This window comes from Fringilla coelebs, assembly GCF_963513975.1.
Source record: "Fringilla coelebs genome assembly, chromosome: 16".
Taxonomy (NCBI): domain Eukaryota; kingdom Metazoa; phylum Chordata; class Aves; order Passeriformes; family Fringillidae; genus Fringilla; species Fringilla coelebs.
Genome location: NC_140042.1, coordinates 3,467,430 through 3,489,784, shown reverse-complemented (window position 1 = coordinate 3,489,784; position 22,355 = coordinate 3,467,430). Strand labels below are relative to the sequence as shown.

At 47.5% G+C, this 22,355-nt stretch overlaps 2 protein-coding genes across 4 annotated transcripts in view; both read left to right on the top strand.

Moving 5' to 3' along the window:
* The window catches only part of FOXK1 (forkhead box K1), a 56,171-nt gene extending 45,336 nt beyond the window's left edge, over positions 1 to 10,835 (top strand). Inside the window, exons 9-10 of one of the 2 annotated variants that reach the window (XR_014616570.1) lie at positions 1,786 to 8,644; positions 9,044 to 10,835. Coding sequence is in view for 1 of the 2 variants with exons in the window: in XM_084216878.1 (XP_084073004.1) it covers positions 1,786 to 2,006 (221 nt within the window). In the remaining variant the exon portion in view is untranslated. Of the gene's footprint in view, positions 1 to 1,785 lie in introns of both variants that reach the window. The other variant, XM_084216878.1, reaches the window with a different exon arrangement.
* Positions 10,836 to 12,434: 1,599 nt separating this feature from the next.
* On the top strand, positions 12,435 to 21,772 carry AP5Z1 (adaptor related protein complex 5 subunit zeta 1). 2 transcript variants are annotated; one of them, XM_084216430.1, is made up of 17 exons: positions 12,435 to 12,524; positions 12,698 to 12,835; positions 13,208 to 13,394; positions 14,268 to 14,409; positions 15,323 to 15,435; positions 15,919 to 16,087; positions 16,753 to 16,893; positions 17,219 to 17,256; positions 17,336 to 17,498; positions 17,740 to 17,918; positions 18,408 to 18,550; positions 19,258 to 19,407; positions 19,614 to 19,725; positions 20,112 to 20,209; positions 20,462 to 20,594; positions 20,722 to 20,936; positions 21,195 to 21,771. In XM_084216430.1, exons 1-17 carry the CDS (start codon positions 12,484 to 12,486, stop codon positions 21,457 to 21,459), a joined length of 2,427 nt encoding a protein of 808 aa, XP_084072556.1. In that variant the 5' UTR covers positions 12,435 to 12,483; the 3' UTR covers positions 21,460 to 21,771. The 2 variants fall into 2 exon arrangements, with proteins under 2 accessions (XP_084072556.1, XP_084072557.1); XM_084216431.1 differs by lacking the exon at positions 12,698 to 12,835 and having other exon boundaries at positions 12,441 to 12,524; positions 21,195 to 21,772.
* The last annotated feature ends 583 nt before the right edge of the window (positions 21,773 to 22,355 follow it).

Sequence of the window (22,355 nt, the reverse complement as noted above, 5' to 3'; positions counted from 1 at the left end):
CTTACAGTCTTAGAGCCTGAGAGAAACAAGATCTGTTTCACCAGGTGAATGAATGTAGGATTTTTGTATACACAGGATGTGTTCTAGTCATTTGTCAAGCACGGTTTTTTGAAATTCCATACAAGCATGTTTTGGCAGTGTCCTCTTGCTTGCTTAGCACCTCAGATTTTATTCAGTTGGGGATGGGAATATCCAGGTTTCTTATGGCTTTTTTTCTCTGAGAGGCCAAGCACTTCTGCTGCCTCAGGCTGGTGCTTTTGGGAGTTTGAAATGAAGGGCACTGCTGGGCTTTGGATGCCTTTCATGAAGGTAGGAAAGTTTCTACAGAATTTTCTGCCACATCTCTTCACAGTTATCACCTGGCATGCACTTCAATTGCAAGAATCTCATTGGAACTATGAAAAAATGATAGCGATAAGGTTTTTGTGCTATTAGAAGATATTAATAGATCAGATAGGTCACGCTTCTACTAACCAGTATTAGCATTTGTCTTATATAGAATCATACAATTTTTTAACATTTTTATGTTAAAGTATTTTAATCTCACAAAACTTTTTAACTCTCACCAAAGTGGGAAGTATTCCAGTTGCAACTGAGTTTTTTTTTAAGTGGCAGTAAATTTTCTGGTTCATAAAACAAAGCCTGAGTCTCTTGACTCTTGTCTGTACTAAGTTAACTTCTCTTCAACTGCATGATTTAGGTTCTCTTAAGTCACTAAGCTGTAATTGCTGACTGCCCTCATCTATACCCTGTTTTTTTCCCTTCATCCTCTTGATACTCTACAGCTTTCTTCTCATGCCTTAGTAGAAGTTACTGGACTTCGAGGGCCTTTGTTCTGTCGGCTTTGTTTATTTATCCTAGGGCTCCTTTTTCATGCATTTAGCAGTGAACACAGCACTGATGTTCAGTCATTCCATCCCTTGCAAATGAGTCTGGAGGGCAGAGGATGTGCTGTTTCCTGAGTCCCCTTTGGCTTCCTCTCTGATTGATGCAGAGTCCAAAAACTGCATGTGTTTTGTTTTCCAAGCAGTGGTGTGTGCCAAAGTCAGTGTGTAAGCATATTCTCTGTCTGGAACTAGGAATTGTAGACATTTTTACAGAGGGTTGCTCCTTAAATCATCTTTTTTCTTACCACTTTTATTAATGGGAGGGTGAGACCTTGTGTCAGTAATGCAATACAAGATTGGAAGCCAGAAATTCCTTTGTTCTGATCCCAGTTCTGATGGGAACACATGTGGTTGTCCAGGGTAAGCTTTTTCCTGCCCCTTTTACAAGTGGGATGTCAGTACACTCAGTATTTGGATTCTATTTCCCAATAGCCTGGTTTGTTCTTCCTGTGTGAGCAGGGCTCAAGAGAGCCTCTAAACCTCCAAATAAAAAGCCCAGCACATGGATGTTGGAGTTCATGAGAAATTCTCTGACCACCTACAATCAGAACTACCTCTCAAAGAGATGTGTTGTAATTTTAGCTAGAGCTTGATCCTCCCCTGCTGGGAACAAATACTTAGCTAGCAATGCCTTGTTTGACAGTGCATGGAAAGAAGGAAGTTCTCCTGTGAGAGGGCCTGTTGCTGGTTTGGTAAACTTGAAAAGCTGAGGTTGTGGAGGGAGAGGGAAGGACAAGGCGAGCCAGGCTTTCAAAATGCACTGGGAAGCAACACTTGACCTTGTGCCAGCTGTCGCGTTTGACGGTGGGATTTTCTTTTCTTGCTTTGCTTGGAATAGCAAACACTTGTTCTGCTTCACCCCACTAATTCTGCTTCTCTTTCTTATCTTCCTCCCCAGCTCTCACAAATCCACTGCAGCTCCTTGCAGCCCAGGCCAGCTCGTCCACTCCTGTTGTAGTCAGCCGGGTGTGCGAGCCAGGGACCGAAGAGACGGCAGCAGCCTCCTCCAGCGAGCCTGAAGTGAAGAGAGCACGGATAGAGGAGCCCAGTGGAGCAGTGCCAGCCCAGGCTGGAGTCATCACATCCACAGTGCCACAAGGACAGGCAACCAGTGAATGAAGAACCGGTGGGAGGAGCTGGAGTGATGGCGGGGTGGGCATGGGATGGCAGGAGCCCTAAAGCAGCTTTCACAGGAAACCAACCACAACTGTAACAGCTCAAAACACAGCTGATAAAGAGCTCTTTTTAAAGGCAGATTTTTCAATGGGAGGACAACAGCTGTTATAATCACAAGGTGCCAAAAAGAATGGAAAATCCCTCCCAAGAACCCATATCTGGAACTCTGTTCTGTCTCTACTTATGGGATTTTTTTTCCTTTTTTTTCTCCTTTTTTTTTTTTAAGATTCAAAAAAATACAGACAACTGATTGTATGACTGCTGGGATTTTTTAACTATCTTTTCCCCTTTTGGTTCCAAGGGGATGGGATTTGCAGTTCAGAATCTAAAGGAATGTAATACAAATACAGTCTGCTCCCTGGAAAGAAAACTCCTCACGTTCTATGCCTTAATACCACACTTCTGAGAGCTTTGAACCATAGGACCATTTTAAAAAGGTCACCTAAGGCAATCAAATGCTGAAAGATGAGTGCAGTATCTCACAACAACATTAAAGAAACATGGTACCAAGCTTAAAAAAAAAAGGCAAATGATTCTGGTTTTTTAAAACAGAAAATTCTGAATATAAATGTTTATTTATATGGGAATTCAGGAGGAAGAGTTACAGGGCTCAGCCACCTGGATTTCCAGATGAAATTTCTCTCCATTCCCTCTGAGGGAGAATAGGATAACAGAGGAACTGTATTAACTTGGTTCCTGTAAAGATGTTAAAAACAAAGGGGTTTGTATCTCTACAAATAATTTCTTACAATTATTCATCACTTGCTCTGGGTAACAGCCAAAGTATCTTGATGCCTGAGGATCCCATGGGGATGGGTGTCTCCAGAAGGCTCTGTGTGCATTTGATTGATCACAGCTTGTGTGAAGCACCAGCTCTTGTTCAAATTAGCACTGGAGGTGAAGGCATGGCCACTGTCTTTGTGAACTTGAGAAAATATTGGTTGATGTCCTGCACTAAAGCTGTCACCTTCATCTCCTGGTGGTGGTGTGGTCCTTAGCTTGATGGACCCTGGTCAGGAGGTCAGAACTGACCCTCTTCCATGGCTAACAGCAAAATTCCTGTGTTATTCTTCAGAGAGGGAGGTTCAGGGCTTGGATGGGAGGCAGCAGAGGTCATACCACGGTTCATTCAAATTCTGTCTGGGTGTAGTAGACCAAGGCAAAAGACTTCTCTTTTATTTTCCATGCGGCAAAACTCACTGTCTTCAGACAGTTTTGCCAAAATTGATATGGAGGTTTGCTTTCATTTCTTGGCTCCCTCTCCCATCTCTCCTGCCTTGAGGACCATTTGGGTTGGCCAGTAGGAGGAGGCCTTTACTCAAACTGTATTCCAGGCTCCTCACAAGGAGCAGTACAAGGATGTCTTTCAAGGAAGGCAGATTTGACTTGTGACACCTTACGACTGGCAAAGAAATCCACCCCTGCTTGTAGCCTCCAGCAAATCCCTTTGGCTTTACACCCTTTGCAGTCCCCTTGGCTAACATGTCTTCTGGCAGCACAGCAGAGATTTTTTTAATTTTGAAAATGTTACAGCTTTGGTAATGGCAAGAGAGACTTAAGAGGGGTGGGCTGTGCCTCTGGTGGACTATCCCCCATCTGTACTGATTTGCTGTCCTGTGCAGTCTGACAAGGCAGAGAGGCAAAACCCACTGCAGAAACATTGCAAAAAGCCTTCCCCAATGTGCAGTGTATGATACTGTCAGCATATCCATGGGGATTAAGGGCAAGGCACAGCCCTTCGGTGCCTGCTGGAATCTGGGGAGGAAGTCCACAAGGTAACAGCTGGCATCACTTGTTCCCTACTAGGTTTCCTTTGTCTTTGCCAAATCCTATCTGATAACCAAGTCCCACCACTTGAATGAAATCCAGACATGTTTAATTCTCAAGTCCATTATTTTGTGAGAAATATTGCTGAAAGAAGGAAAGAATTTCTTGCTCTCATGATTTGCGGTTACTTTCTGCGGACAGAGGCACATAAAATATTCATGACAGATCATTTATCTCAGCTGGGCTTTCAGAATTCAGGTGTGTGCCCTTAGTGACAAGTTATTAGATGGGATTTTAGTACTTTGAAATGGTTTTGTGAAGGAGGATTGTTAGAGACCACAAAGTAATTGAAGCAGGCTGGCCTCCAGCTGTCCCTTCTCCCGCTAGGAAGGCAAGGTGTGGCACAGCGGAAGAGCACACAGATTAGCTCTGTTTTCTGTAGCCTTTTCAAAGCCAGGAGTCAATAAAATGAACTTCTAGGCAGAAGGCACAAGTGAGAGTGCAGCACAGTCTCTGATGAATCATTACTTTCGGGTGACTGCTGGTTTAGGTACAGGCGCGCCTCTGAAACAGCCCCGAGGCTCAGGAGCGCTCCGGAAGCGCAGGAGTCCTTGGGTTTCCAGAATGTTGGGTGAGTCAGAGCCAGATGAAAAACCAACAGAAAACTGCTCAGAATGTGGAGCTGCCAAGATTCTGTGGATTTTTCTTTGCTGATGCTTTTCTCTTGAAGAGTCTAAATAATTAAGCCCTGAACTTCTGTAAAATAATCCAGCACCATAGAAAGACATCAGCTGAGTGACAATGTTTTCATCCACCATAAAGCTGCTGCTTTGTAGATACCTCTTGAAAGTCCATCTTCGAGTTGCATGTGTAGATCTGCCTCCTGAGTATTTAGAACAGAATAACACTTTCTGTCTCTTCTTTTTGTGGCTCACAATGCCTGCTGGTTCAAATGGGAGTTGAGGATAAGCAAATATCTTTGTTCTGTTCACCCTTTCTGCTTGAGATGTCTGGAACTTGTCAGTTCACCCTGTCAGGGGGTTTTTGCTTTATCAGTCTGTTGCATCCCTCTGCTGCTGCTGTAGGAAGCAGTCCTGCCACTTGCAGATTTTTTGTAGGTTTGTCTAAACATTGCCTGGTACCAGGAAAAATAACTGTTCTTGCTAAATCGTGTTGAGAGCTGTGGAAAAGTGTGGTCCTCATCCAGAACATGTGAGATGAAGGCATCTTCTTTCAGGCCTCCAGATGAGTTCTTTCAGCACTGATCAGTCTGGATGACAGCACCATTCTTTCTGCATACCAGTCCTGATTCTCCAGGCTGCAAAGGCATGGTAGTAGAATTAAGTCTTCAGCTAGGAAGAAAATGCTTACCTTAATGGTTATATGCTGTACTACGATTATTTTAAATTTATAATCTGACTTGGTTTTATTGTCTAAAAAGTTGCATCTCATCTCTGATTACATTAACTAAAGGTTTGAGGGGAAGTGAAGGTGGAGGCTTCACTGGATTTTCTGCTCTCTGTGTAATGAAGGTCAAGGCATATTGAATATTTAAACTGCAATAACTTGGACCTGGGAAAACTGTGAAGGCAAGTTCTTCATGTGTGAATTCACTTTCCACCATTCCCTATTGATTTTTTTTTCACCTTAGGCAATGACATTGACTAATTTTACTTTGATCACAGTTAGTTTATAGCAACTTTCTTTGCCCCAGTTTGCAAGAGTTGAATGCAGTTGTTCTTTGTTCTATTCCACTGGAATTCCATGTTTGTCTTGACCTTGGCTCTTATGATACAGAAAGCTTTTTAGAGAAAGATCAATTTAATCTGATTTAGTGATAACAGAGCACAGTGCTGAGCACAAAATTGAAGTTCATGATTAGCTCATATATTCTTTTCAACTCTTTTTCCTTCCCATATTCCTCCCTCCCCCATACCATTAACACTGTCCCCTGTAGCATATCCAGTCATTTTTATCCACTGACAGGAGCAGCACCTTGCATTAAACTCTGCCTGAGGACTCAAGGATGAAAATACCTGTGGAATACATGGAGCTCCAGAACAGGTTGAGAAAGGTCAATTTGGTCACCCTATATGAATTTTCATGCTGTGTTCTAGACATGTTAGTGCTGGGCAGAGCTTACTCAGGAGAGTGTTTTCAGACACATGTTAAAGCTTTCTAAGAGGAAAGAAATAACAGCTCAAACTCTTACAGTGCTTCTGCAATCAATGTCATGGTCTAGCATCAGATTTTGAGGGGAGTAAACTTGATTTTGCATGTTTGGTATTTTGTACTGACTTAGAGTTGTCATTCAGAGTTAATTTCCACTTTTTTTTTTCTTTTCCTTTTTTAGAAGGGAAATGTCCACAATGGAATAAACCTTGGAGTACAGAAGGCTAGGGACCTGTATCTAAGCAAGTGGGAGCATATGACCTGAACTCTCTTGCAGCGTGGTGTGGAACACTTCTCCCTGCCTGCTGGGGATGTTCAGTTGGTGTTGGAGCTTTTCATCTGTGTCACCAAGGGGGTATTTGTTTGGTATCACTGGTGTGTGCTAGTGTGTAGGTGAATGTCAAAATGTAGGGTGAAAGAGAAGAGTTTCCCTGGACTTGGGGTTCTTGGATTTCACCTAGTGGTAGTTCTGTACCTCTCCTTAGAGAATCCACTCTCACCATACAAGGTGAAAACTTCTCAGCAACATAAGAAGAATTTCCCATGCAGCTGCATTTGTTCCTGGCCTCTGAGGAGAAACCAGCTCTGCCTCCTCTGCATGTTGCAAATAGGAACTTGAAGATTGCAGTAAGATTTTTCTAATTTGCTTCCTTCTCTAAAGGCTGAACCAGCCTGGTTGTCTTGGTCTCTTTTTGTCCATCAGGTGGAATTGCTGCAGGAGGTCACTGTGAGTCTTGTGCTGGGGAGCCCAAAGGCAGGGACAGTGCTGCAGACATGAGCTGGGGAATGCTGGATGGGCTGGAAGAGGAATCCCTTTCCTTGGCCTGGTAGCTACACTCCTGCCAGTACAGCCCAGTACCTGTTTGGTCTCTTGCTGCATGACAAGTGTAAAGTGTAAGGAACAAATCACAGAGTGAACTGGATTGCATTTGTGCAGATGCAACCATGTTGTCTCTCTCTTCCAAGGAACAGTCCTAGCTTGGGTCTTTTTGGGCAGGAAGCAGCACTGAAGGATCCTGATCGCTTTTAAAGATACCTGTGCTTAATCTTATCAAGTGATAGCTTCAATCCAATGTGGAAATGGCCTTGAGTTTCTACCTGCTGCAAAGTCTTTGAGGTTTTTTTTAAGTCCTGCTGCTAATAAGTTGGACTAGGGCATTAAGAATGAACCTCTGAAGGAACAGGATTTGCTTCATAATTTTGCCCTTGCTGCATACTGAGTTCTTGAGCTTGCAGATGCTGTCCTGCAGCAAATGATCTGTCTTCTCTTGCCAGCCAGTCTCTTGGGCAGCTCCTGTTTCTGCTCTTCATCAGGTTTTCCCCTCTATTTGTAGTTACATCTGTCAACTCCAGAGTCCTTTAATCCAACTCCTAATTTAATTCCATTGCTTGAAGGTCTGCATCTGGCGAGGATTCTTGTGTTAGGTTGCAGTTACACAAGTAAACAATCTGTTGTAGAACTTTTTGTGTCCTTCTGGGTGAAAAATTATGCCCAAGCTGCTGCTACTATAGCATACACTACTGCTGGAAAGTGTAGCTTCCAAAAGAGCCAGCTGTGCTGCAGAAAACAGGTACACTACAAGGTCATCTGGGCTGCTGGAGCTGGTGCCTTCTTGCATGTTGATCTGCACCTGATCCAAACATGGCTGGGGAATCTCTCTCTGGGCTGGGATTTGTTAGATCAGCACCTCTCTCTGCTGGGTGGGTTGTTTGCAGGTCAGTGCAGGTGTTTGTGCATGCAGGTGTGGGTGTATTCCCATGCCATAACCAGCAGTGGGAATTCTGTAGCTGTGAGGGTGGGCTTTCTCTGTTAGGGTGTCTTTCATGGGGCTGTAATACACCAGGGAGCATTTTACTTTGGCCTGAGCAAGACATTTTGAAAAATACTTGGTTTTCTTGGAGCACTATATTTAAATTCCAAATTTTGAATCATTTTGTGACGTTTGTATTTATATGTTTGGAAAATTCTTTTGATACCTTTTCAATTTACCAACACTGAATTAAAACCTTTCAGAATGTATGGTTGGTCCTCTCCTTATGTGTCACTTTAAGTTTCAGAGCACGAGGGTAGTTGTGCCAAATCTACTCCTTTGCTCTCAAGACAGAGAAAAAACAAACATTGACAATTCATGGGTGGCAGCTAAGGAAGAAACCCTTTAAATATTTTTTTTCAGAGAATATGAAATTAGATCTGTGTAAACATAAAATTTATATTTATTGATGTGTGAGTGTGTGAGCGTGTGTGTCAATATAGATATATAAATGGTCCATGACTATTTCTTTCTCTTGAATGGTACTTACACAGACTTTTATACAGTGTGCTGGTAATTCCTGCACCAGGCACTGACTCTGAAAGAATGATAAACCTATTTTTGTAACGAATGTGAGCAGCCAGTGGAAGCAGCTTTACTTCAGTGATTGCTTTCATTCCTCTCACAGAGCAGAAGAGGCAGCTTGGTACTTGCATCTTCCTTGTGTAGGATCCCTGCTTCTGGCTTTGTCCTGCTTGCAGCAACCCCAGTCCACGCTGCTTTTCTGGCAAGAAAATCCCCCCCAAATGGCACTAAAGAAAGCTGGAATCCTTTCTTGTCTGCAGTTCTCTCTAGATGCAGTATCAGGGAGTTCTTTACAGATTCTGCTCTGTAAGTAATGGGACCTGATTTCTAACAGAGGAGATTTATGGGGGGTCCACGAGGATGCTGTAAGGCTGAGGAATTCCTCTCTGTCAGGTGGCTGAGCTAACACTGGGGCACTAGGAAATTGTTTCTTTCCCTCTGTGGTGAGATTATTTTCCTTTTGTCATGCTTCTGTCTCTTTTTGAGATGAGGTGTGTCTGTATCCCCTTAAAAACAAGCACAGAAGAGGTTTTTCTAATGTTTCCATTCACAGGGAGTAAATTTTACTGACCTGGCCAAAGTTCAGTTGTGATTTAATTCCACAGGGATCACTAAATTCACAGAAGGGTGTATTTTGAACCACTTGGGTCTTTTGAGAATAAAAGCAAGTGATATTTGACTTCCTAATCCTAATTGCTCTTCCAGAAGCAGAAATTCTCTTTGAGGATCTGAGTGAAAGCTTCACCTCAGCAATCCCTGCCTGGTGATGGGGCTTCAGTTCTTCAGGGAGGACAGGGCTGGTGATAGGAAGAGTGACCAGAATAGGAGCAGTGAAAGAAAGCAGCTTTCCTCCTCATCCAGCAGAAAACAGCCCCTGTGAAACCCAGACTTCCCTAATATTTGGCTGTTGCCTCGTGTCTGCTGCCAAGTTGTGCTGTGATCTGGACCTCTCTGTCCTGCTCCTACCCCACCTCACTTTCACTTCAAGCAGTCTGAGACAGAGCCTTCCTTAAAGCTAAGGGCAATGGTGAGGAGAAATGTCTGGTAGCTGAAGAAAAATTAGATTTAAATGGAGCAGAAAAAGTGAGAATTCCTTCTGTTTCACTGTCTTGCTGCTAAAAGTCTGGTGCAGAACATCCTGTTGTTCTGCTGATTTATATGCTGCTCTTGGGAGGTGGGCAGGCTGCTAAGTTGGCTCTGTAGCAATTGAATTACTGTAAACCTAAACTTGCTTAATCTCTCTTTTTTTTTCCTCCCTCAAATGGGCTTGAAGTAGAGGGAAGCAGAGTATTGTTTGTAAGATCTTTTTGCTTTAATAGAAAACAGAATGTAAAAAAAAAAAAAAAAAGAAAAAAAAAGAAACAAAAGCAAAACCAAACTCGTTCAAATATAGTGATACAGAAAATGGCTTTAAAATATGAAAATCTTACAAGACCATGTGTTGTGTTGGGTTCTGGACATGCTGTTTGTGCTGAGGAGGCTGGCCTTGCCCAGCCTGCCAGCCAACCTCCACGGAGCCAAAAAGAGCATTTGAAGAGTCTGTAGCTATCCAAAGGACTGTTATCCAAAGGACTGTTAAAAGCTGTTTAGGGATAAATCAAAAGCTGTGTGTGAGCAACGGATGGGAAAGCTGGAAATTCAGATCCAACTCTGAATAATTGCTCTAATAAAAAACAAATTCAGAAAAATCCAACTCTCCCCCCTGTTCTGCAGATGCTCATTCCCACCGAGCCCCTGGGGAAGGCTGAGAGGAGAACCTGAAATACCTCAGTGGCTTCACAGAAGGGTTTGCTACAGAGATCTGGGCCAGCCTTACCCCTTTCACCTCAGTTTGGCACTTATTTTATAAAATAAGAAGGTGATGGAAAGGGGAAACTAAAGCCATGCTTGCATTTCAGTTCCTGGTGTTGCCTGTGCAAGACACCTCCAGCCAGATGTTTTGGGGTTTATGGGTTGCTTTTTTTGGTTTTTTTTTTTACAGCTGATATCAAAAGTTGTTTTGGATTTTTTTTTCTTTTTTTTTTTTGTGACTTGTTTTCGTTATCAGTGCTTTTTAAAAAGCAGGTGTGTATCCCAGGGGGGAAGCTCCATGGGGGCAGTGGATGTGAAGTTCCTGTTCTTTCTCTGGCCATGTTGCAGTGCTGCTCCTGTGAGATGCTCAAGGCAGCCCTGGCTCCCAGCAGGGTGTGGGATCCTGCATCCCAGGAGCAGGACCTGTGTTTCCACTTCAGATGGGATACAGTGGTTTTGTTTGTTTGTTTTTTTGATATAGAGCCATACGTTTTTTAAGTAATTTGAGATCTGAATGTGATTTCTAATGTATCGAGAACGTTAATATTTTAAAGCTATAAAAAAGGTTTAAATTTCTACTTTTTTTTTTTTTTCATTTATTTTAACTGTTCTGTTACCTTAATTTGATGTATGTGGTTGGGGAATGTTGCTTCTCCTCTTAGCATTTGTTTCTATAACCAGAAATAAAATTATATATGAAAGAGAAAATGCCCTGAAATTGCTTTGCTGTTTTTGGGTGCCAGATTTGGCTCCTTGCAGTGTAACATCACAGGGGGGTTGTTTCCTGCAGCATTGACACAGTGTGTTAAATATTTTTTTTCCTTTTTTTTTCACATAGGAAGGAAGTGTGTGTCTGCACACCTTGCAGTGTTTGGAGTTCAGACACCCCACTTTTGATCCCTTGTCAGTTATTTGGGCAGCTGTTGACTCGCAGCAGAGTGAACATATGGACTGGTGTGTTTGAGATCTGTGATGCTTCCCCCGGGGCTTGTAAAGGATTCCTCCAGCTCCAGCTTTTGTTTTGTCATGAAGTGAAACATTGTTATTCTGCAAGTTAAACTATTCCAGTGTGTTCCCCTGTAATTTATAATAATTGTTTTCATTTAAGCAGTATTTTATCTGTCTTGTAGTTAGACTTTTCCTCCTTTTTCTTCCTAATGCAGCTACAATTTAAGTTCTGGGTTTATTTTGACTGAACATTCTTAGCTCCAAAATTAAATAGTGGTATATTTTAAGGCCTCAGTTGACATAAAGTAGCTGTAATTCATGGAATTTTAGAACCATTGAATGGTTTGGGTTAGAAAGAACATTAAAAATCAGCTCGTTCCAATCCTTGCTATGGACAGGGACGCCTTCCACTATCCCAGGTTGTTCCAGGCTGTGTCCAGCCTGTCTTGGACATTTCCAGGGATCCAGGGGCAGCCACAGCTTCTCTGGATCTGTGCCAGGGCCTCCCCACCCTCACAGGGAAGAATTTCTCCCCAATATTCCATCTAACCCTGCCCTCTCCGTTTGAAGCCATTCCCCTTTGTTTTGTCCCTCCATGCCCTTGTAAAAAGTTTCTCTCTTTCTTGTTGTCTCCCTTCAGTTACTACAGGGAGGATTTTTTTAAATTGACTAATTAAAAAAATTAATAACACAGTAAGTACACAGTGAGCAAATGTATTGATCCAGAGCCCTTTCTGGGGGGTGTCTTTTAAAATGATCCTGTCTTTGGCTCCCCATGTGCTGCTGCTCTGCTGGCTGATTGCCTGGGCATGGTGCTAATGAACTTTAATGCCAGGAGAGCGCGGGGCAGGGAATTACCAGCGGCAAAGCGCCAAATCCCATCCCCTGCATCTCCTCCTTGCGGGGCGATGCTCAGCATGGTGCTGGGAGCTCCCGCTGTGTTAGCAGCTGGGAGAGAAGGTCCTGCTGGATTTTTAACTTCTGGGAGTGCTGAAGACTGAGCAGTCTCGTAGCTGTGTTGGAAAGCTCTGTTTTGTGGACAGGTTGCAGGAAAGGCCGGTATATTTATTGTCTCTTACCATCGCTCCTGCAGGAGCCCCAACTCTCATCTCTGCCATGTAATGATGTTCTCCATAGGTCTGAGTGCCTAGAGTGGGGTGGCCTCAGAGCCCAGCTTGTGCTCAGGCTCCTGACGTGGGGGATAATCACAGAGCTCCTCGGACAGTCCTTTTGCAGCCGCCAGCGCGGATTTTGGTCACCCCGCGCCTCCGCGAGCCCTTCCCGCCGGGCGGAACCTTCGTGCAGCAGCCGCCGCGTCCCCCCGGAGCCGGCGCGGCGTACCGCCCGCCCATGGGGGGCGGCTTTGGCCGCGTACCGCGGCGGGCCCGGGCGGCGGCGAGGCCGGGATGTTCACGGCGGCCGCCGAGAGCTTCCTCAGGCAGGCCAGGTGCGACAGGGGGACAGGGACAGCGCCACGGACCCCTCGGGCCGGGCGGGGGTGCTGGTGGGAGCGGGGCCGGGCGGAGGGGCGGGCGGTGAGTCCCGACCCTCCAGGCCGGAGCTGCCCGGGAGGACCCGGCGTGCGGGCCCGGGCTCCTGACAGCCCCCGCTGCCCCGCAGGGACATCCAGGAGGAGGAGCTGCGGAGGTTCGCCGCCCGCGTGTCCGCCCTGCTGCAGGGCCCCGAGGCGGGCCCCGAGGCCGTGGATGGGCTGCAGAGGCTGCACCTCACGGTGGCCGCCACCAAGTACCCCCGCAAGTGAGTGAGTGAGTGAGTGAGTGAGTGCCCCGTGTGTCCCGGCTGTTCGAAAATGCACAGCGTTACCTTCCTAACCAAAAAGAAAGGTTAGGGCTTTAAAATAGCACGCCGCCTTGGAATCCCCAAGTTCAGTTTGAGCGCAAAGCCCCTCTTTGCCTTTCCCCCCCTTGCTAAGCAGAAGCGCCCATCTCCTTTTGCAGCCAGGCTAACAAGGGTTGGTGTCACTGAGGCCTCTGCCGAAGCACACTCAGAAATGAAGGTGATGAGTGGCATTAGTCACTCAGGGGGATCATCCCAAAGCCAAAACTATGCAGGAAGTGAACGTCTGGATCTTTTCTTGCCTTGCAGTGGTGTTTACTGTGACTCTTGCAGGCTCGATGGCAAGTTTGTGGAGCAGTTGCAGACAGTGCTGTGCTCACCCAAAAGTCCTGAGCAGATTCAGGTGTTATGTGCTGCTATCCTGAGAGAGATGTCACCTTGCAACGATCTGATCCTCTCCTGTGATGAGATTCAAGATACGAAGCTCTTGAGCCTGGTATCCTCCGTCCTTCTGGCTCAGGTAAATGACCTGTCAAATCAGAGATCTTCCCTTGTCAATATGGATTTGCTTTTTGATTGCTCCCTGCTCCTGAGCTCAAGGAGAGTGAAAATCAATTGCAAGTATTTTGGAAAAATCAGAGGTATTTCAATGTTCATTTTAAGGATCTCATTATTCTGCTTTGCATGGGAAGAAATGGCAAATTTTTGTGTATAGCACTTAACTACAAAAAATGCTTTCAATTATCATGTTTAGACACTGAGGTCCTGGAAGCAAAAAAGAACCCTTTAGAGCTGGCTGCTGGAATAGATTTCAAATCAGGGTTGCTTGAACCTGGGAAAGATTTTAGATATTCTTCTTATGATACTGGCTTTCATGTTCACATATAAACAACATACACAGAACCTACAAAACATGTAAAACTGTAAATGCAAATGACACTTCAAAGGTCCAGATTCTCTGTGAGAGAAGCAAACATGAGGACCTCCTTGTTTGGAGTGCTGTCTGCAGAACAAGCTAGAAACTTTTCTTTTTCCTCTCCTTCTTTTACTTTTATTGTGATATTTTTGTGAAACTTCTCGTTCTGAGTTTCATTGTGTGCTTAGAAAGGGAACAGAAACCAGCAATGTGTTACTTATATGCTGCCTCCCAGAGCTCCTCTCTCCCATATCCAGCCTTGAGACTGTCCTGCAGTTCCACTGTGTCAAAACACTCATAAGCAGCCCCACAGTTTGGGATCTGTGAATTCAAATTGCAGAAAATCTCTGTAAAATGTGGTAAAATCCCCTTGCATTCAGTTCTTTTGGGGTTTGACTTTGGTATTGATGCCTGGTGGAGGAGATTGGTCTCTAGTAGTGGTAGGTTGTTTATCTATACCTCTGCTTTATTTTTCAGGGAAATAAAGGTGAAGTGGCAGCTGTGGGGCAGCGTGTTGTGCAGCTCCTTGAAAGAAGACTGCCCGAGGGTCAGAGTGCTCGGTTCCTTCTCCCTGTCCTGGCAAATGTCATCAGCCTTTCCCCAGAATCCCTAACAGAAGGTAAATCTATAGGAAGGGCTGAGATTGCCACCTGGCTGTGGTCTGGGTAGTGATCAGAAGGCTCTCAGTTGGAAGCTGCTGTTAAAAGTGACATCTCTGCTACGAGGGGAGGGAATTTACTGGGTGAGATGTATTCCACCACACAGAACTGGGACTGGGCCTTCCAGTCAAATCCTGGCCATGGATTTGTATAACAGGAGCATGTGCTGTAGCTGAGATCTCCAGATGCAGCAGGAGTGTGAAACTGTAGCTATCCTGAGGAGCATCAGGCCAAGAGAGAGAGAGAGAAACAGAGACCTGCCTGTGCGTGAGGTCAAAAGAGCAGCAGGAACAACTAGAGGTGCTCTTCATCAGAGAGGCAGCACTGGGTGGGTAGTGGTGAGTTAACCTAGGAGAGCATTCCAGGCTTAAAATGCTGGGGAGTTGTGAGCAATAGTTTCTGGGAGTTTTCTGTGAGTTTTGTGTACTTCATGCAGTGTGCCAGAGAAGCTATGGGGAGGATGTTGGGCTGGGTCCATGGGCTGGCAGAGCAGGAAGGATCACCCACCCCAGCTTCTGTGAGTTCCCAGTGAGGGAGTTGTGCCTTTGGCTGCAGAGCTGAAGCCAGACACTGCCTGAATAATGTGGCAGTGTTTTTGTGCATCCCTCCTGACAGCAGCTGTGGATGGAGACGAACAAGTATCTCTTGGGTGCTCTGGTAGCAGAGTCCTTGGTTCCAGCACTCACTCCCTGGCTGAGGTGTTATGAGGAGTATAGAACATCCACTTTGGGGTACCAAATCTTTATGGATTACTGGGTCAGAGAGTGATCCAGGCTGGAGAAAAAGCACAGCAATTGAGGGTTAAGAGGGACATGTTGCAGAGGCTGCTTCTCTGCCCCATCTAGCAATGACCCTGTCACTTCCCTTGTACAGAACAGACCAATGTTGTCAGTAAAAAGCTGGCTGACTGGCTGAGGTATGCAAGCATTCAGCAAGGAATGGCTCAACCCTCTGGAGGCTTCTTCTCCAGTCCCAGAACCAAACAGGTGAGTGCTGAGTTGCCATGGTGACCTCACAAGAGCATTTGTTAGTCTGTTACCTGCTGGTTTGGATTCCCAGAATCACCTTCTTTTGGAAAACAGTAGCCTAGAAGTGCTGCTGTTCTTCAGCATTTTTTGTGGGATATGTGATTGAGACCCATAGGAAAGCAAAGTAGGGGGATTTACAGCTCTGAGATTTGGGAGCTCAGCTGTAGACCTAGAGCTTTGATCCTTGAAGCAGTTTTTAGAGAAGAGTCTTTTAGTGACCGTGTACCTCAGAGTTAAAGATGCAAATGAGACCAGTATCAAAGCTGAGTGTTTCAGCTGGGGAGAAGGATCCAGCACAGCTGGCTTTTCTCTCTCTGCATACCTGCCCTCCTGCAGGACCCCAAACAAGGGCTGCTTGTCTCCATGGGCTCAGTGGGGTTTTCCCTGTCCTCTCACTTAGCCTTTCCCTGGGGCTCTGACCTGCTGCATCTTCTCTCTCAGCCTGCTCCTATCACAGAGGTGGATGGTGCTGTTGCCACAGACTTCTTCACAGTGCTCTCAGTGGCTCAGCACTACACACAGGACCAGTGGCTCAACGTGCAGACTTTCTCCATGCTGAGAAACTGGCTGCTGTGCTATGGGGGCAAGGAGCTGGACACCCTTAATCCAGGTAGGGATTGAAGGTCTGCAGCCCCAAGAGGGCTGTGTGCTCTCAGATGTTGTATGAGGTGGCTGCACCAGCAACCCAGCAATCTCCTCTTTCAAACTGATTAGATACTAGGAAGAAATTATTCCTTGTGAGGGTGGTGAGGCTCTGGCACAAGTTGCCCAGAGAAACTGTGGCTACCCTATCCCTGGAAGTGCTCAAGGCTGGATTGGACAAGGCTTGAAGCAACTTGGGATAGTGGAAGGTGTCCCTGCCCATGGCAGTGGCTTTGGAATTGGATGAGCTTTAAGGTCCCCTCCAGCCCAAACCATCCTCTCCTTCTAAGGGACAGGAATATGGGCAAGAGTTCAGAGATCTTGGACAAGGAGCAGGAAAAGTTTGGGAAGGAATATCACTAAACCTCCTGACTGATACTTATTGATCCTTCCTTGGGGAATTACTTGCTGGGTGAATCTCCTGTTTTCAGACAAGCCCAATGGATTCCTAGGAAAGAAGGCCTGGATGATGGGAGACAGCATCTCCTTAATATTTGTGTAACATTCCCTTCTCCCTCAGCCTCCCGTTCTTCCCTCTGCCCCTGGAGACAATCAGCCGCCTTTCTATTGCTGGGCTGCTGCGTGGGTGCCGTGGCCTGTGACGAGCTGACATGTGTGATGTTGATTGTGTAGGTGCCACAGCAGGAGGGGACAGGTCTGTGACAGCCGTGGTCCCTGCTCCAGCCATGCCTGGCCGGCTGCTCCTCCCCAGGGAGCGCCTGCGGGACAAAGCCTTCGAGTACTGCCAGCGCCTCGCGGAGCAGAGCACCCGCCGTGAGTCCTGCCCTGCGCCCTCCTGGGAGAAAAATACTGCTGCATGTTTGGGCTGGGATCTCACTCCCTGGAATGCACTGTTGGCTGCTAGGGATAGGGCCTGCTGCAGCTGCTGGAGCAGGTCATTGACCAGCCCTGGGCTGGGGTGTCGGGAAGGGTTTGGAGGCAGCAGTCATGTTCTGTCTCCTTGACTTGCAGGGGAGGCTGTGAAACTTGGTTCTCATTGGCCTGAATTTAGGATCTGAAGCCAGGGTTAGTGCTCAAACCGACAGCTTCATGTTGCTGTATGTGCTCAAAGCTTAACTTGGACTCATTTCTCTGGCAGGACCCTTGAAGAAAGATGATGGAGACATGCAAAAAGCTGTAAGTACACAGAGATGGGGCTCAAGCTCTGGGAGTTGTTGTTTCCCCCATTCCAATCTTCACCTCTGCTCTCCTGCAGTGTCTCATTGAGGCAGTGACAATCATGGACATCATCTGCAAACAGGACTCCTCCTACGTGTGCCGTGCTGTCTCCTGCCTGAAAATCCTGCACAGCAGGATCTGTGGGGATGCCACTTATGCCAGAGCACTGCTGCCCATTGCCCAGTTCTTTCTGAACCACAGTGAGTCTTCAGCTCCCACCCCGTCCTCCGTGATCCAGTCTTGTCTATTCCAGTACAGCCTTTTGTCCTGGCAGTTTGCTGCCTGCCAGAGTTGGTAATTCCACCTTGCCTGGGCTCTGGTATGGCTGATCCCACCCCAGGAGCTGGGGTGTCCCCTGCTTTTTAGAGGAACATAACCCAGATCTCTTAGCCCCTGGAGCCCTGGCTGAGCTGTGCTCAGCAAGGTGCTGTGTCCTCCCAGGCAAACTGGCAGCTGTGGACTCGGATGCCATCTACAAACACCTCTTCACTGATATCCCAGCTCAGCTCTTCCACAACCCATCACTGGCCTTTGAATTTGTCCAGTTCTGCAGAGACAACAGCCAGCTCTTCACAGACTCCTCCAGCATATTCAGGCAGAGCTTCCCAAATCTCTTTAAGGTACAGCGTGTTGGAGCAGCAGAGGGGAGAGACTGCTTCACATCCCCCTTCTGTGCCTTAGAACTTCATTTTTGCACTCCAGAGCCCTCCATGTGCCTTCATGGCAGTGCTAGGAGAGCACAGGCAAGAAGAGCTGTTACAAAACAAGTGTGATTTTGAAGGGGAGGAGGTTTCTGGGTGTGTTCAGCAGTGCCAGGAGAGAAGAGTCTGGGTTGGCAGGACTGTAGAGGGCTGAGGAGCACAGTGAACACAGGACACAGTACTTGTTTCTGGAAAAGTTTAGTAAGCTGCAGCTTGCCAGCTGCCAGAGGCCTGTGTTGAGCTTCCAACAGGCTCCTGGGTTTTGACCAAACCCTCAGACTTTTCTGGTTTTGCTTTTCAGAAGTGACTTTCCCTTCCCCATCCCATCTGGTCACAGGGTGGAGTTGTCTGGGTATGTGATGGAAGAGTAGCAGAGATAGTGCAGCAGTTTATGTTTGTTCCTTGCAGTTCCTGGCGTGGAACAGCCCACCTCTGATCTCTGAGTTTGTGGACCTTCTCCCATTTCTGCTGGATCCAGGCACAGCCTTTGAGATCTTCCATTTGCTGCTTGACCTGCCCTGTTTGACAGCAGCTCTGGACATCCAGCTGAGGTAATGCACCTTCCCTTCCTTTCACTTGTTAATCACCATCTTAACACTGACCAAAGCCCAGTGCACACTTCTGAGCCTCAGCTGGCACAGAGCAATCACTGCAGTCAGGTAAACACAAGGCTGCACAGATGTCAGCCCAGTTTTCTTAGTAATGTGTTGTACATGGGAAGAGAAGGTGCCCAGCTCTCACATTTCAGTACTGGACTGTCTTTAGGACTCAGGGAGCTGTTGCCATTTCCCTCTCCCTATCCAGCTCCAAATGATTCTCATATGTTTGAGGGTTCATGAGCTACCACCACAATACAGAGGTGAAATACCTATTCTTCCTTTCCTGCTCTTAGCCCTGGTTTTGGCTTTGTTCTCCTGGAGGCGCACAGAATTTTCTTCCTGAGCTCTTAGGAGCTGTGAGTGTCCATGAAGATGGGGTAGGACTGGAACTGACTGCACCTCTGCTCTTCCTTGTCCTCCTGACATTACAGCTCTTTCTGGAGTGCTTAGAAAAGAGAGCCATCCTAGATGTTGGTGGGCTTGGATGACTGAGGGATAGAGTGCCATTTTTCCCTTTCCCAGGTCTGGAACTGTTGCCTGAATATGGGGGGCCTGAGCTCATCAGGTTGGATTAGACCTGGATTGCTGTTCAGTGTTCAGGATCCCAGCTCTGCCCTGGCCCATTCTCACAGTGCAGCACATTCTGTGTTCCCTGCTAGGGCAGCTGCTCTTCCTGCCTCTGAGAAGGCTGGGGCTGACCCAGCTGGGAAACCAGCCACGTGTCTGGAGGCCTTCCACCATCCCCTCTACAAGAGCATGTTCCAGTATCTCCTCCGCAGCAGGTCTGCTCCCGAGGATGCTCCAGACAGGTAGGAGCCTGCCTGGAGTGTGCTTCAGCCATCCAGCTCTGGGAGGGAGCACTGGGATTACTGGGAAAGGCACAGCTGCTCTGAGCTGGCGTGAGGTGGGTTTCCCTTCCCTCTCTCAGCTTTGCCAGTGCTCAAAAGTCTTGTGGGGAATAGGGAAGGGCAACTGGGAACAAACCTTCGGCAGTAACTCTTCCTTTTGCCCACAGTCTGGTTCCACTTCGGCAGCTGCTGGGATCCCTGGCTGGCAGCCCCAGGGTGGTGCAGTGTGCAGAGACTGTGCCTGTCTTACTGGAGCTCTTTTTCAGGGTGGTGGCAGAGGTAGGCCCTTTTGGGGGATTTCAGTTCCCAGTTGTGCTGCAGGGATCTCTTGTTATGTGAAGAGCAGTTGTAGAAGCAAAACTGGGAAGATACTGCAGCTCTGAGAGAGGGCAGGATGGGATTGGTACTGGCATGAACCAGCACTGAACTGGCCACTTGATCCAGAGAAACAGAAGAGCTCTGTGGAGCAGTGTCAGGTGCATTCTGTGCTCTCAGCCAGCTGTAAATGAGGGAGATGAGAGCACAGTGAATGCCTGATACCTGCTTTGTGCGTTGCTCCCCTCCTAGATCAGGCAGTTTCTCTGCTAGCTGTCTCACCTGGTTGTTATTTTGGGGTTTGGCTGCTGGATGTCCCTGGTACTGCTGAAACAAGGGCTGGCTTTCAGTTTGCAGATGGCTCTCTGATAAACCAGCTGGTGGTGCTGCTGCTGCAGAGGAGTGACCAGCTCTATGAGATCCCAACGTTCAAAGAGGATGTGTACAGGTGAGATGAGACAGGAGGCACAGCCCAGCTCCCAGCCCTTTCTCCTGGCAGCCCAGGAGCTTCTTCAGTTTTGGCCCAGTCTCCACTGTGATATACCTTTGAAGGGTGCAAAATGGGGGCTGCACCTTCATCCTGGCTGGGAACATCCTGAGGATACAGCCCTGTGCCAGTGGCTGGGTGCTGCCAGCCCCTCCTGGCCTTGGGCATCACCACCTTGTCCTGCTCTGAGCTGTGCCCTTGTCTCTGCTGCAGGGTGCTGGGCTCAAACTTGGCAATGCTCTGCGGGCTGCGCCCTGCGCTCGTGGTGGAGCTGTCCACGGAGATCCTGGAGTTCTCGGGAGCGGTCAGCAACATCCAGAGCAAGGAGGCCATCTTCACCCACATGGTGAGCAGGGCTGCTGCTGCCACAGGCTGCTCCAGCTGCACTCTCCTAGCATTAGCTCACCTGATTTTCTATTCCCTAAAAATGATTCAGTTCCCTTTCCCTGTGCTCCCTTCTGGCCTGGCACCAGGCGTGGGCTGTCGGCGAGTTCCTGTCGGTGTCCCACGACAAGCGCTGCACGGTGGAGCAGATCACGCGCTTCTTCGAGACCCTCGAGGCTGTGCTCTTTGAGATCACCCAGCTGCGGCCACAGGCCAGCACCCCCAGCTGTGCTCCCCGTGCCATCAGTGTCCTCATGGCCACCTTGACCAAGCTGGCAGCCCGCAGCCAGGATTTGATCCCCAGGTGAGCACAAAAGGGTTGAAAACATGGAGATCTCAAGGGTCCGAAGGTGGGTTTGCTGGTGTTAATTAATAATTGAGTCTGGCAACTGAGAAAGGACAGAGGTGAACTGTGGGAGGGCACAGTTTGGAGGAGTGGGATTCATCTGCTGACTAATGCTCTGTCACCTACGCTAGTCTGTTGGAGTTTGCTCACTGAAGTAGTGACCTGGCTGGGTGAAAAGGTCCTGTCAGCTGACATCCATGTCCTTCTCTCCTGCAGAGTGTCCATGTTCCTGTCCAAGATGAGGACATTTGTGCAGAGCCCTGCTGTCACCTCTGTTTACTGTGAAGAAGACCTTGAGGAGATCCTTATACGTGCAACTGAGCTCATGAACCTGCTGAAAATGCCCAGTGTGGCTCAGTTTGTGTTCACCCCACCTGTGGCCAGCACACGGTTTCAGAGGGAGGTGAATGACTCCCTCCCTTTGGCCCTGAGGATGGTCACCCAGCTCATGGAGCCTGCTCCAGGCTCCATGCCAGTGTGAGGGCAGGAGGTTTCTGGAGTAACTCACTGGACACTGCTGACACTCAAGGCTGAGGCCCTGATCTTAACTGGAAAAGAGGAACAAATGATTGTGAATGGAACAGAGAATAGGAATAAGGAGAGCTGAGGCTGCTCTTCTGGTCTAAGGCTGTTTGTATTTCTGTGTCCTAGTGCCTGTTGCTTTTTTATCTCTTAAGCTTGTCTTATCCCTTCCTGGTGAGTATGCATTGAAATCCTGGTGGATTTGTGCAAATGTTGCAGGAGAGTGAATGGTGCATTAATACCCTGCCAGCACAGCCTGTCCCTTTGGAGATGTTCTTGTTCCCTCCCTTCCCCTGCCTTGTTTCCCCTCCCCTTTGCTCTCACTACACCTGCACATGCTGCTTCTCTTGCCTCTTCTTGCAGCAGATCCAGCAAAGGTCTGTGTGAGCTGGAGGAAGCAGGACTGACTCCATCACATCTGGGAGCCCTCACTGCTCTTGTGTCTCACCACTGGAGTGAACATGGAGAGATCCAAGAGACAGCTGCCAGAGCATGGCTTAGAGAGGTTTATTGATCCAGTTTATTGTTGACACGGAGCATTTCTTAACATCCACCGTGTCCGACAGGCGCCATGCTGTGCTCAGTATCTGCACCAGAGCTTTATACACATCTCAGCTGTACATATTAACACACAGGGAAGTCAGTCCATCCCACTGCTCCTCCTGGGAGAAGCCAGCCCTCATGCACACTAGTAATAGCAGGGTTTATTTACAGTCTGTTTCAATACCTGACTGCACTGTGAGTGACACACAGCTCTGGGGCTGTTTTCCAGCTCCAGGGGTGCTCAGTGGGCTGCGCTGGTACTGCTGGAACGTGCCAGGATGCAGCCTCAGCACTGTCTAGTGCAAACCAAGC